Source organism: Ascidiella aspersa, chromosome 2 (genome assembly GCF_963924565.1).
Source record: "Ascidiella aspersa chromosome 2, kaAscAspe10.2, whole genome shotgun sequence".
Classification (NCBI taxonomy): Eukaryota; Metazoa; Chordata; class Ascidiacea; order Phlebobranchia; family Ascidiidae; genus Ascidiella; species Ascidiella aspersa.
Window position 1 is genome coordinate 7,415,992 of NC_139448.1, and position 14,572 is coordinate 7,430,563.

The 14,572-nt window shown below is 34.0% G+C and overlaps 1 protein-coding gene across 1 annotated transcript; it reads left to right on the plus strand.

Moving 5' to 3' along the window:
- The first annotated feature begins 1,933 nt into the window (after positions 1-1,933).
- LOC146163358 (uncharacterized) lies at positions 1,934-4,572 on the plus strand. The gene is made up of 7 exons (XM_083382869.1): positions 1,934-2,135; positions 2,200-2,433; positions 2,834-3,031; positions 3,104-3,190; positions 4,083-4,172; positions 4,241-4,322; positions 4,395-4,572. The coding sequence occupies exons 1-7, from the start codon at positions 1,934-1,936 to the stop codon at positions 4,432-4,434; spliced, it is 933 nt and encodes a 310-aa protein (XP_083238995.1). The 3' UTR covers positions 4,435-4,572.
- The last annotated feature ends 10,000 nt before the right edge of the window (positions 4,573-14,572 follow it).

The following is a 14,572-nucleotide window of genomic DNA, read 5'->3' on the forward strand; positions in this document are numbered from 1 at the left end:
TAGGACTTGCGATTGTAGACCGGATAAAATAATATCACAAAATTGTTAATGAATTCAATATAAATAAAAGTAACATAAATGAATAATTCATCAAATATATAGTAAGCTCGTTAAGTTTAATACCATATTCAAATCAAGCTTGTGTTTTTGTAATATGCATCTTTCTCGATATTAACAGTTACTATTTAGTGTATTTTAGTTTCGTTGGAGCAACAAGGCTGAAGTTCACAGAAACATCTCCAACAGTAATTTGGTAATTCAGAAACACTACCAAAAGTCAGATTTATTCCGCATACATTTGAGACACAATTTCAAAGAAACAAGTTGATTTGTAGCAAGTTGATTTTCTCCGCCATTCAATACGTTGAACTTTTTTTTACATTAGGACAAAAATAACGACGTTTTGTATCTAATATTTCTTTGTTTGTTAAAATGTATTTTGAGACATAATCCGGCCATTAAGTTTACATTGATAGTTAACTTTTTTTCCTGTCAACACGTCGAAACCTCTGTAACTAAATGCAGCCTATAGTTTAAAATAAATCTATCATACCAAACCTGTTGTGTACATCCTTTTATAACTCAGCAATGGCGAGTTTGGTTGAGTTGAGTTGAACGGAAGTAAGTGCATTTTCAAAACCAAGCCGGTTCATATTCATGTTTGGGCTAAATCGGTTCTTTTTTGTTTTTCTATACTTATTTCAACTTTTGGACTAACGGTTTTCCGGAATGTGTTGTGTTACAATCCGGCTTAAATGTCTGTTCATCGAAGATAAACACGGGACATTGCGTTGTTGTGTACGATATGCGCAGAAAATCGCGAAAATATGCAAAAAATGTGTACCAATTTTGAAATGCCTTCAAAATGTTCGCACTTTTTCCAGAATGAGCGCACATTTTTCAGTTCGAGTTCGAGTTTGGAAAAAGAGTCATAGTTAGATTAAAAGTTGGTGGAAGAGTTGAAGGACAAGTTTAAGATGAGGTTGGATGAAGAATTGGAGGAAGAGTTGTAGAGTTATTACATATTATTGTGCAAAATACGTTAGCTTCCCTGTCCTTGATGGCGCTGTACAAACGGTAGGATTACACAGTAGGATGCTCTGTACTTCCAAAACATGATGAACACAGCAACATCAAACTATTTCTATGGCTTTTTTTTAATACGAAATACTTTCATTTATCTATAGTGTACCATTCAAGTGTTAAATGCTTGCTTGCATGCGTTTTTGTAATTTGACTAGTTTTTTCAAAATTACCAAAATTTCGCGGCGAACTGAAGAATATCTCAAGGCACACAGTTTAAAAATCACTGTTGTAAAAGGAATTAGGTCCAGCAAAGATTAAATGTAATCTAATCTATTAAAAATTTCACAAAGAAAAATAAGGTAAAACGGTTTATCTAACTTATAAAACAACAACAGAACGGCCATTTGTAATTTGTTTAAATGTTTACACAACCCGATATAAACCGGATCGTTTTCCAAACAAACTGGCTTTAACTTTGCACAAATGAACTCCGATAAACAGAAAAACAGTTATCACAACAATCAAGTCAGTTTATGACAGTTCAATGTGGTAGTTCACAAGTTCCTGGTGAAATAAACTTTGTTATGGATAATTAAAAGAAAGCATTTTGTAGCTAACGTAGGCTAAAGGCGTTTCACTGCTAAAATTAAATATTGTGAATGTTATTTTTAATTAAATATGTATTACAATACCGTAAACTGTCATAGAAATAGGAACTTTTTTAATTTATCTGACGAAAATGATTGGAATTTCGGCCTTAATATTAATAATATAAAGTCATACGGAACGTTAATAAAAAGGAGTGTTAGAGACTTAATATATATTTGAAAAAATTCCATTAGAAGTCATTTGTTTCACAGCATATTAGAAAAATCACACTTTGCTAATGCAAATAATGCTAGAGATAATGTACAAATACCTGCTTCTTAATTTCTCGCTGGGGCAAGTTTATGCTCTAACTTGGCACCAGTTGGACAACTTTGAATACCACGTTGCTCTCGATGTTTCGACCAACTACACTGGAGCATTAGCTGCTTGCGAGAGCCTTAATGCAACCTTAGCGAAGGTCGATACAACCAAAGCTGAAATATTTTTGGAAGATTTAGTAGGTTAGAACAAAGCACATTTGGTGACCGAGTTCGTTTTCTTCGGGTAATCATTACATTGTTTCAGTTTCTTACAAAGGCTTCTACATCGGTTTAAAGCGGAACAGAACAAGCAACACTTTCCGATGGCTGGACGGGACGGAGTTGAACGTTTCTCAATGGAAGGACGGAGAACCGAATGATCATGGGGAGAAACCAGAGGATTGCGTCCAACTGGGATGGAAATATTTCCTTGAAGTAAGCTGGAACGACATACACTGCGATTACGATGGCGCTGGATACATATGCCAGAAACCCAAAGGTAAATAGTGAAACCTTCAAAATTAGACCCATGACATCTCCAATGAAGCACGTTGCTCTGAACCACGGTTGTCTTTTTTACCGCGAACCCCCTATTTTGTTTTGGCTTCGCGTGGACCATGGTAGGCAAGAAAATTTCAAACGTGGCGCCATAAATTTTTCCGTTACAATCAAGTAGACTTTCAGAAATATTCTAATGATTTTAATAAAATGGAGTTTGAATACATTCAGTGCTGAAACGTTTTATTTTTAATTAAACCCTTTTCTTTGAAAAATTATAAACTAATATTTTAATTTGGCTTTCATTGACTCCCTAAAATTAATTCACGGACTCCCAAGGGATCCATGGACCCCGGTTTAGCAACCCCTGCTCTAAACAAACTATTTTTGCCGTCCACCAGAATTACCTCCAACAACAGATGATTCGCCGACTCGTTTAGCTTTAGAAATGATGATAGAAACAGCCACAAAGCCGGTTAGCAACGGTTCCAGCACGATTCGCCTTTCGCCAGAAATACCAATTACAACCAATAAAATAGATACATCTGAATCTGCCACAATGATGGCAGCAAGAGCAATGCCAACGACAATTTGTACCGGTAAGACACGACTTTTTTAAAAGGAGTTTATTAGATATTCATCAATTTACTTTAGTATTTGCTTTACACCAGAAATTCCTTCTACATCGCCCAAATCAATTCTGCGGAATTTTAAAGCGATGATAATACCCGTAGGAAAAACCACAAGACAGAACCTCGGTAAGAAAATATGGTTATTTGCAGTGGTTTACGCGATATTAACCAACATTCTTTCCACACTTTCCACGTACTTAACTTGTTTTCGTGCGAATGTAAAATGTGTTGTCAGTTCAGGTTTGGCAGCCCTTAAAACAAATGACGTCTGGTCATGTATAAAACTTGGATTATTTATTGAATAAACTGTGACAAATAGTGTATGCCCTAAACCGATACAAACGTTTACAGGTGCCCACTTCCGCACGAACTACCATCAACTTAGCAAAAATGTCAACAGTTGAAGTTAACGTAGTTCAATTTAAGTTCATGTGGCGTGTGATAAACTGAGTTGAATCCGAAACACTTATAGATTTGGTGTGTTGCAAAAACACATTAAAACAAGCAATATAAACAACGTTCTTCTGAATAGTCGCTTACCTATCTTTATCAAAACTTCTTAAAATTTAGCTTTCTGAGATACAAATCTATATCCTGATAGATTTATAATTGGAGAAATCTCTATTACGCAATACAGGCATTAAGGATGACAATCTTAGGTATAAGTTTTACTATAGAATACCTTATGGTTGACCCTCTAAATTTCCCTTGTGAACCACAATAAGCGCTGTGATTATAGTGTTTCAAATAGTTGATGGTGTTGACTGAATCAAAATCGTGCTTTCTGATGCTTAAAAACCTATATATATGTATATATACGGCGTTATTAAAAGAGAAAGGTTTACATGATAAACAAATGTGAATGAATGTTTCGAACATGGCTAATATCATTAATTTCATAAAAAACAAATCTTTAAACAAAATACGAACGTTAGGCGTAAGCAGAAATTACAGCGGTTCGTTAGTGGTTATAGCTTTTATCTTTAATAAACTTAACCAATTTTCCACTTTTACGTAGAAATAACTGCAACAGCGATTGAGGAACCCATTAATGAAGATTACAAAACACAGCCAGCTACCGAAGCAAAGGCAACATGCCAAAGTCGAGGTATGAGGTCTTTTGTATCATATTATCCGGTTGTGTGAAACCAGCGCAAATATTTTGTTTTGTTTTAGGAATTCCAAAGACCATTTTGGTTCCTCTTCTTTGTGGAATGTTTCTCATTTGCTCTTTAGTGGCTTTTGGCATTTATAAAGTGTAAGTGGTTTGAGGTTTTTCTGAAGCAAATTTATGTGACTTTTTTTTTATTATTTTTTCTTTTGATTTCAGTAAGAAGTCGAAAACTGAAGCTTTTGAGGTAGTTGCATAGAAAATATACGACAGGGAATTTATTCACCAAGCAGTGAATTTCAAGAAATACTGATATATAAAAACATATTAGTCGTAAATGTCTTAAACTTATTTTAATGATCTCAAATTTTTCAAATTGTGAAGAGTTGATACTTTGTTGGCCAATCTTGTATACTGCTGAAAATTGTTTGTTGACTAAGTTTCGTTTTAGGAAATCTAAGGTTTCCTGATAATGCTTAAATTACGTCGACGTTAATTTCAATTTTTTTAATAACAATGGTTTTCAAAATAACTTATTTTGAATTCATTGGACGGTAAAATCAATGTATACTTGAAAACAAATTTTTATGTATTATGGCAATCCGCAAAAACACCATCAGAAGCGTGTTGCTCAACCAAAAATTGCATTATTATGTTTTTAGCAAATTTAAACAGCCTGCAATGTTTGTTATGTAATTTATCACACTGCCTTGTCCACATTTTAATCTTTGTAACAAATTGTGTCTTATATTTGCATATTACCAGAAAACCGATTGAATGATGCCAATCAGAAAATTGATTCAAAAGTCATATCGTATTGCACGAAATTGAATTATGATACTTAAGGCACAAATATATTAGAAGTAATAAAATATTTGAAAAGTTATGAACAGTAGTCTACTGTTTCAATTGTTCGCATTGTCCGGTTATCGGCTGTTTAACCCACCACGTGGTTTATTTAGAACGTGGTCCATTGTGTTTTTTCCTCTATTATTTGCCTTATATATTTTTTTTGCCTATAATTTGCAATAACATTGCCCTGAAGAAAAATGCATCAATAGGTGTAGTCCACAAGTTCTTAAGCTTTTTTTACCGGGGACCCCTTAATTTTGTTTTGTCTCCGCGTGGACCACGGTAGGCAAGAAAATTGATTTCGGTGATAAAAATTCGATAGTTAAAAAGAATCCAAACACAATGCAAAGCCGTATTATTTTGAATAAAACTGTTTTCTTTGAAAATTGATTACTTTTAAAGATAAAGTAATATTTTAATTAGGACTTCATGGACACCCTAAAACTAATTCACGGCCCCTATGGGGTCCATGGACCCCAGTTTAAGTAACTCTGGTGTAGTCGAATCATTGGAACTTAAACGAAATTTGCCGAAAGAATAATTTTACAATTGATTTAAAACGTGTGTTGGTATTAATTTTGCACGAAAATGGATTTCGTCAATAGGAATATGTATAGGCCTACTTATAGTTGTTAAGATTGGCTAACATCTATCTAAATCTTCTTTCATTTGCAATACACGATGTACATTCCCAAATTGCTTGGACCTGCTATAAAACAACTATTAAACCGAGGTAAAATAACTTACAGCGTACAATCTAAGAAAATACCCCAAAATAAAATTGTATTTCTTTAAATCTAGATAAGTTGATTTGTTTACAAATCCATCTCAAGGAGGTTAACATTTATTGTTAGTATTGTTTGGCACACCGTTGTACGAAGAAAATCTTATGCGCGACAGTAGCAAACACCACTGTTTAATTACAAATACTGTTTAGCGTGCTATAATTCGAAACTAAGATCACGGTCATGTGGCAAACACGCAACGAGGTTCAGTGATTGTGAGAACCTAGGGCTACATCAATTTTACAAAAATATTTTATCTATAAATCGCATTTTTCCACTTTAGATTACAAATTTCAAAAGTATTTTAAATAAAAACATCTGAGATGACAATAAGACTATTTGCGCAATACAACTTGCTTCTAACGCACTCGAGATCAGCTAACTTCCAGTTTCAGCAATTGACAAATAAAGATTTGAAAAGCACAAAAATATGTGAAGAAGCTGTTTGACTTAAAAGAACATTTTATTATATTTTACTAAAATGCCACTATAATACTACTCCTCCACAAGCTTGCAATTATTCAAGCACACAAGTAACTGAGTCCTAAAATAGTCATTCATATGGAAGTTGCCAAGAGGAAACACTGCCTAATGCACGTTATAGATAACTAATAGGCAAAACAAATGCTCGGCGAAGCAGTGAGATAAATTCTTCTTTTAATGTGAAACTAAAAAGGGCATTGGACAGTTTAATAAACCTAAAATATTTCGCAGTCTGAAAATTCGAAATTTCAAACTAATAACAATGACGGCGTGAAATCCACGCACAGTAACAACACATATATTTTTATCTCGAAACGCTCAATGGCAAATATTAAAAACGACAAAATTAACATAGGCATTTTAGTAATTTAGTAAGAAGTATAAGATGGAATACAGTTTAACAAAGATGAAAAATTATATTAAAAACTACATGTTAACCACTGTTACTGTATGTTTTTTAAACTGTGATTGTGACTTTAGAGTTTATGAATTGATTGGGAGTCTTATGTTGACATCCGGCTAAATGATGGATTCCTAATATTACACACAAACAAGACTTCTTAAATTCTTATGAAGTTCATTTAACGAACGAGGAACAAAAATAAAAAGGGCAATACAATATTAAACTGGATTTCCAGGGGATTAGGTTTAACTTGACTAACGTTTATTACAGATATAACGGGTTTTAGCAAAATGCATGGAAATTTGATTTCACTATTTTAATAATAAATATTTTACTAAAATTAACTATATTTATGTTTAACACCAATGGCCAAGTTATCTTTAGCAATCTAACAATAAGTTAAACCTTATATTTTTAAACTAGCATTACATTTCTTTAATTTATATAGTTAACATCTCTTTTTACTTTATAACCCTATAGTGTTAAATCATACTAGGAAAAATACGGCCATAGAGGTAGTCAAAATTGCAATTTGAAAACTTCATTGAAATTGCAAATGCGGCACAGCATACGACAAGAGCACGAGGATTTGAACAATAAAACTTTAAATAACTTGAGCCACTTTTCGTCTTGTTTCTTTGCGGTGAATTAATTAAAAAATGTTTGGGTGGAACAATAGTTGGTGACATGCTATATTTCGCATTTAAATTGTGATGTCTGCGAATGTTTTAAAGAAGTGCACTATTTGTTACAAATTTGCAAAACGCCCGCCAATTACGATCACATCGCTGTTGTTTCTTACAAAAATATTTCTGTTCGTAATTTTTTGAGGTTACACTGGAATTGAAATGTCCAATGGTCACACAGGAACGAAAAGCCCTAATCTAACCATACAACATATCGTTGATGTGTCTAGACCCACAGTTGTTTCTTAAGTTTTCACAAACAAAGCGCCGCAGTGTTATCCTTAACGTAACCTTTTGAAGAAAGTTCACTTCTTGATGTGGGGCTTCCGCACAATCTGTGACGTATACGAAGCAACAAGGAAATGTGGTAGAATACAGTTTTCTATAGTTTGCATTCACGCTACTTTTAACATTAGTCACCACACTGCGGATCATATTAGAGAATATTTTAAGGGAATACTATTCGCGCATTTACCTTATGTTAAAAAAATGATAAAGGATGTATTCAGATCTATGCATTCTACTTGTAGTATAACTCGAACAAATAGTTTATGCTCAAGATATTCATTAGTGAACATAAGCGCATTAATTAATTAAAGTGAGAGATTACTAGATTTCCAGATCAACTTCAAGTATTAAAAGTGGGCTATACCAAAATAAAATTGCAAACCCTGTTTCTAAACCGAAGATCCTAACCGCGTTAAAATATTTTACCACCGTGCAATTTTTATTTTTACGAAGATAGCATGTTGCAATTTTAATCTGACCACACATATAGGTCGCACATTAACCATAAATCACATGTTGCGCAAACTTGTAGAGGTTGAACATTTTAATTTTTCATACACAAAACATTTTATTTTTTTTCATACACAGTTAAAATAAATAGAAGATAATGGTAAAAATTATACGAAAAAAAATACATCTGTTTGTCTTTCCTTGATTAGGCGTTGACGTTCGGGTGTTGAAAAAAAGTCTGAGCCGAACTTCTCTGTTTGTTCTGTCAGTTAGGCAGTCTAAAAGTTTTCCACCGCTCATCATAAAGTCACTTGTTAGATTACTGGAAATAACGTGTTGGGGACTACTGGCTAAATGGTGATGTGATTTCGCAGGATGCAAACGGTGTAGCCGCCAACTAACCTAGGATTAACCTTCTGAACAATCAACGTAAATACCATTCGCTTGATCGACCCCATAAGCATAGCCTATCTTTTTAAATAACCTTATGTCATACCCATACAAAACTGCTACCACAAATCATGGATACTTTAGAAGTTACTGCTGTTTTCCACAAGGTTGTTACTTTGTGTTTATTGTGACTTTTTACTTGGACAAATTAGAACTGAGTTATTTAATTTAGTTTTAATAGGCCTGTTTAAACCTTCCCAGGAACAACTTTTTGATGAATTGTTTGTAAGAAAATTTTTTAGCAAAGTTGGCTGAAAAGCTTTGCCTTTATCGAGCATGAAATTTTGAAATTCGACAAATAGACAGAGGGTTCACATAGGCTATACATAAAACTCAATGAACTGCGTTGCCCTGAAAATTAATTAAGCTTTAAGAGTCCAACTGTGATTATATTCTTACTTGACGTTGTAAATTTTATCTGCTACTAATCGTAAATAACATATAATGTGTGTATTTGGGGCATGTGGATATTTTGCTCTATTTCGCACATAGTATAAAATATTCATTAAATACTATTGTAATAAAGGTATGGCTCATTTTTGACAGTCGTTTGTGCAAATAAATCTGAAATATATAATTACTTTTTGTGGATAAAAATAATATTTCTTTTAGAGTGTATTTATGATCTTCTTTTGACAAACATAAACGCTATTGGCAAGTATAATATGTTCGTCCGGTAAAAACTATGTGGTATATGTACCAAAAGAATTACACTTTTGTTACATATCATTAGCTAACGTTAGTTAGAGTCTATCATGTATCTGTGCAAATTCTTAATTGTGTTTTTCACGATGGGTCGCGTTTGTGCTGTAACTTGGCACCAGTTTGGCAGCTTGGAATACTTTGTTGCTCTCCATTCTTCTACCAAATACACCGGAGCATTACATGGATGTGAAAGCATTGGTGCAACGTTGGCGAAAGTCGATTCAACAGAAATCCAATTATTTCTGGAAAATTTAATAGGTTTAATATAAAATTCAGTGCGCGCGCTATTTCTTTCGTCTGGTAAAACTTAACGTATTTTTAGTGCCTTACAAAGGCTTCTACATCGGGTTAAAGCGGAACAGAACATTCAACACTTTTCAATGGCTGGACGGGACGGAGTTGAACGTTTCACAATGGAGGGTCGGAGAACCGAACGATTATGGTGGGACTCATGAGAATTGTGTCACAATGGGATGGCAAACTAGTGAAATTTTACTATGGACCGACGTCAACTGCGAATATAATGGTGGTGGCTATGTATGTGAGAAATACAACGGTACGTATATATACACAAATTGCATTTAGTATGAAATCTTAAACCATCAGTCTGAAATAAATCAAGGCCAAGGTTGGCCAACATTATTAATATAAAAAAGCGAGCTATATGTGATTTTGTTTTCCAGTAAGAAAAATTGTTCCAATTTGTTTCGTACTTCGGTTTCCCTTGAAGTATATTTACAAGTAATCACTATAGTTCCCTACTTTTGAGTAAATTTGTTATGTTGACGGCAGCGGAGTTATACTTTAAACCTATTCTACTAATTTGCTAGCCGTGAAAGCTAAAATTTTTATAGCCACGATTAGACAAAAAGCACAAAAATTTTGCAAGCTTATAGATGACGAGGTATTTGTCACCAGTGACAATTTGATCGGATAAAAAAAGTTGGCTATTACTAGGGCAAAAAACAGTATCTTTCATCAAGTTCCAAAAGTGATTTTTTAGCAATTTTCCGGGAGAATAAACTAAATACAGTAAAACTTGATTTGTTCTATGCAACAACATATTTGCCAATAATGGTATGAAATCCATTGACAATTAAAGGAGTAACCACAACCGCTACCACGGCGACGATACCATCTACATTATCTACCACAACGACAGCACCATCAACATTAACAGATGCTGTGACTACAACAACAGGAATGCTACCAAAACCGACAATAACTACATCTACTAGATCAAAAAAAAATCACATGAGACAGTCGGTGAGTGTAAATTGTTTACTGATAGGAATCACAGGATTTAACATAAAAACATATTTCTTGCTTCAGTTACTACCCCTACCAACGATAGTAACGACTTGGCAATAATTGTACCTGCTGTCATCTGTGGAGTTGTAGTTCTTTGCATCCTGGTCGCTTTGGTAACTTATAAAATGCAAGTGCTTTTGGTCGAACGAAATGCAGCAGGAGATTCAAAGCTAATATTATTTTGTATAATTTATTTCAGGAAATACCACAAACCCCAAAATTCTATCGCGCTAACAGCCAACAACCGACCAGGTAAGTTGTGATAATCATGATTGCATTGCTATATTTATGATCAACTTCAACGACAAAACTTTTGTTGGACTAATTTGACAAAGTCTTACTTGACAGAGTGTTTTACCCAGGCATGTGGTCGTTGTTCTGTATATGGATATTCGCATGGGTCATGAGTTTTGCGCGGTGTACATTAAATACACGCTAAACCACGTCCATATCTTGGTGTAAAAGTGTCCTATTGGTCAGTGGTCTCCAACATGTATGTCGCGACCCCAAGTGGCGTCGCCCAAAATTTTTCTGGTGTCGCCATAACTCATCATATTCGTACTGTGTTATTACGATTTATGTATTTTGATTTCTTTTGCAATTACGCCACACTAATAAATGTGACTGAGTACATAGTAAAGATAAGCTTTTGTTTCTTCTACATAAAATAGGGCCACCGTCGCACTTAGTGTTGAAACAAATTGATTTTTGCTTTATTTCGTGTGCTAAATATAAATTAAAAAAAAATCTACCAAAAAGAAATCATTTTGGTGCACATATATATAGGGACAGTTTTATGATAATGTGTGTAATTTACACATCATATATGCTCGTGTTACTTAGTTACAGCATTATTGTATATATAATGTATTCCTATCTGAAAAAATGGGATCGCAATGTAAATTCTGTTTTAATTTTATGGAAATTGGCGTCGCTTATTCAAAAGGTTAGAGACTACTGCTATAGGTGCTTTATACTCTGAATTTTATGTCTGTTGAAAATACTGTTTTCTCTTACATGACAATGCTGTAGGCTTTAGTTGAGTTTGACTTTTTGCAGTACACCAAGTGAACTTTGATGTTGAACTGAAGCAAAACACGAATGTGAACCAACCAAACAAGCCACTACTGTTTGACGAAGATGATTCAGGTTACCTTAAACCTAATTTCCCGTTTCAAAATCTGGAAGATGACCAGGGCTACATCGAGTTTTCTCCTCATTAAAGGCAGCTAGATTGTGGAATAGAGGTTAAAAACAAACACAATGATTTGTCCCAACATCAAAAATGTGTATATTAATTAATCGGTTTTTGATTTCGTTACATGTATAAAATACTGTTGATAAGCATTAATATGCAGCTGTTTATTGATGATGTTTTACTTCACAGCGTAAGTATAGTAAAATATAGCGAGTTATCTTCAATGCAAATTTCAACACTTTTTAATCCTTATTTAAATATAACCTGTTCCTTTGGAATGATAGAATAATATGTTGTATTTTTGCACACCTTAAAGAAAAACAAACAATCAGTTTAAGTGACCCAACATTTTTTACTTATAGATTTGATCCTGTGAAATAAATCGCATTTTCATTCATTTCTTTCCATGTTATGCTCACAAGAACCAAAAGATTAAGCTATGGTTGTAAAATGTTTATGATTTAAGTAAAAGTTGTTTTATTTTGGCACCACATATAAGTTATTGGATCTTGTTGTACTTTTATTTGCATGTATAGTGTTGTTTAGCAGCGTTCCAAATTTACTAATGACAAGTATAAATTCTGGAATGTACAGTATAACAACGTATTCAGTTCGGAGTAGTCTTTAAGCTACAGTATTGGCAAATGTATATTCTCTTTAAAAATGTCTGATCCTAGTTTTACTCGCGTGTAAAACTAAGTTTTATTGTTATGTGTTTAAGTATTGCACAATATGAAGAATATTATATTCCAGTCGATAAACTAATGCGGAAAAAAGTGCCCTGGTATCTGGGTAACATTGAAATAATTTGAGGTTTAGTGTCAAAAAATATACGACTGTCAGTTGTCAATAAACATTAAGTCAATAAACGAGGTTGTGAGTTCAAACCTCACCGTAGGGTGTATTTTATACTGGCCTTAACTGCTTGCATAATTGTTTGACTTATTCGGTTAGTCTCTTGAAGGCTTCCGGTGTGTTGTTAAAAAGTAAATTTAGTTTAAGCTTTGTATTTAGCGAAATACATCAGTAATACCATTATGTACTCCCAAAAGCCATCGCAAACTCACTGAATCTGTCGATAAATGATGCAAGCATGTCTATTGAAGCTTTGGACAATCATACAACCCTAATAAAGTAGCCGTATGAACGTTTTTGTCCAAATGGCGAAAACTTATACAACCAATGCAGCAAGTAGACGATGGCTTTGGGTTGTTTGGACAAACCTATTGGACATAGCAGTACTAAGATCCTGGATGCTGTACAGAAAATGTTCCCGTAGTAATATAAGCAGATGAAGCTCCATACACCAGCTTACCGAGGTGTTGAGAGATAGTTACGTGATGAAGCGGAAACAGGGGGGCCTAGCCTAAAGAGAAGTTGGCCCAGTGCAGAGAAGGCCATCTGGAAAGCAAAGGAAGTGTGCGGGACAAGGTTGCAAAACAATACCATTATAGTTTGCAGCCACTGCCGCAGGCCAACTTGTAAAGTGTGAAGTAACGGCGATTGGAAGCTTTCAACATGCCAAAACTGCCGTAAAATGATTAACGTGGTCCTGATATAAACTTTTAAAACATATCATGTTGTATAGGAAGCACGTGATCTTTTTTCGCGGTAGTTAGCATTTTGTGTAGGACAAACCATAAGAATGTTGTTTTTTCATTCTTAATTGTCAGTAAAATGGTAAAGAAATAAAGTCGGCTTGTTGTAATCCTGCTACTTTTGTTAGCGGCTATACACGCAAAATAAATCCTAAATTCTCTCCGAAAACATTTCGTTTTGAGTTTTTTTAATACAAATTAATGAAGAAGCACTTCTTTGAGGATGGTGTCGACACCAACGGCTGTTCGAGGTAAACTTTTTTGCTGGCCGTTTTAGTGTTAATTACAAATACCGTTTTGCGGGCTATAATTCCGAAGCTGAGATCACAGTTATGGGCCACGAGGTTCAGCGGTTGTGAGTAGGGCTCCACCATGTTCACAAAATAATTACATCTATAAATCGCATTTTTTCACTTTCTAGATACAAATACCAATTAGGTATAAAACTATGAGATGTCCATAAGACCATTTTGCGCTATAAGTTCCTTTTTATGCTCTTCTACATCCGCTATGTACCAGTTTCAGCAATTGCCTTTCACCAAAGATTTAAAAACAACAAAAAATGTGAAGAAGCTCTTTAAATATATTTTTATCATAGTTTTAGTAAAACGTCATTATAATACTACTCATCGACTAGTTCGTAATGATTTAAGGACAGTAGTAACTCAGCACCAAAATATTCATTCTCACCAAGACATCCGTTTGGTCAATTATCAAAGTTTGAAAGAGGGAACACTGCTTAATACATGCGTCATTTGTATCGAATGGGCGTAACAAATACTGGCCGAAATGGTGAAAGTAAAATACTTCTTTTAATGTAAAACTAAACGTAAACCGGACAGTTTTAACACATTTAAGGATGTTGCAAAAATTGACATTTCCTGCTAATAACAATGATGACGTGAAATCCATAAAATATGAATACCAATATTTTTATCGCGAACGCTCAATGCAAAAATCAAAGGTATTGCAGTAATTTGGTAAATAAGTATTAGCAATACAGTTTAACAAAGACGAAAAATTATATCAGAACTATATGTAAACCACTGTTGCAGTAGGTTTTTCAAACTCTGACTTTAGAGTCACATTTTATTAATTGAGTGTGAGTATTTTGCTTGACATCCGGCTATTTGATGGATTCCTAATATTACACACAAACCAGATTTCCTAAATTTTTATCAATAACAT

Bases quoted from the DNA above. Each gene is read 5' to 3' on its own strand.
- LOC146163358 (XM_083382869.1), top strand. From the start codon at position 1,934: ATGTACAAATACCTGCTTCTTAATTTCTCGCTGGGGCAAGTTTATGCT. The intron at 2,434-2,833 runs GTAAATAGTGAA...GCCGTCCACCAG, and splicing joins CATATGCCAGAAACCCAAAG to AATTACCTCCAACAACAGAT. The intron at 4,323-4,394 runs GTAAGTGGTTTG...TTTTGATTTCAG, and splicing joins GCTTTTGGCATTTATAAAGT to TAAGAAGTCGAAAACTGAAG.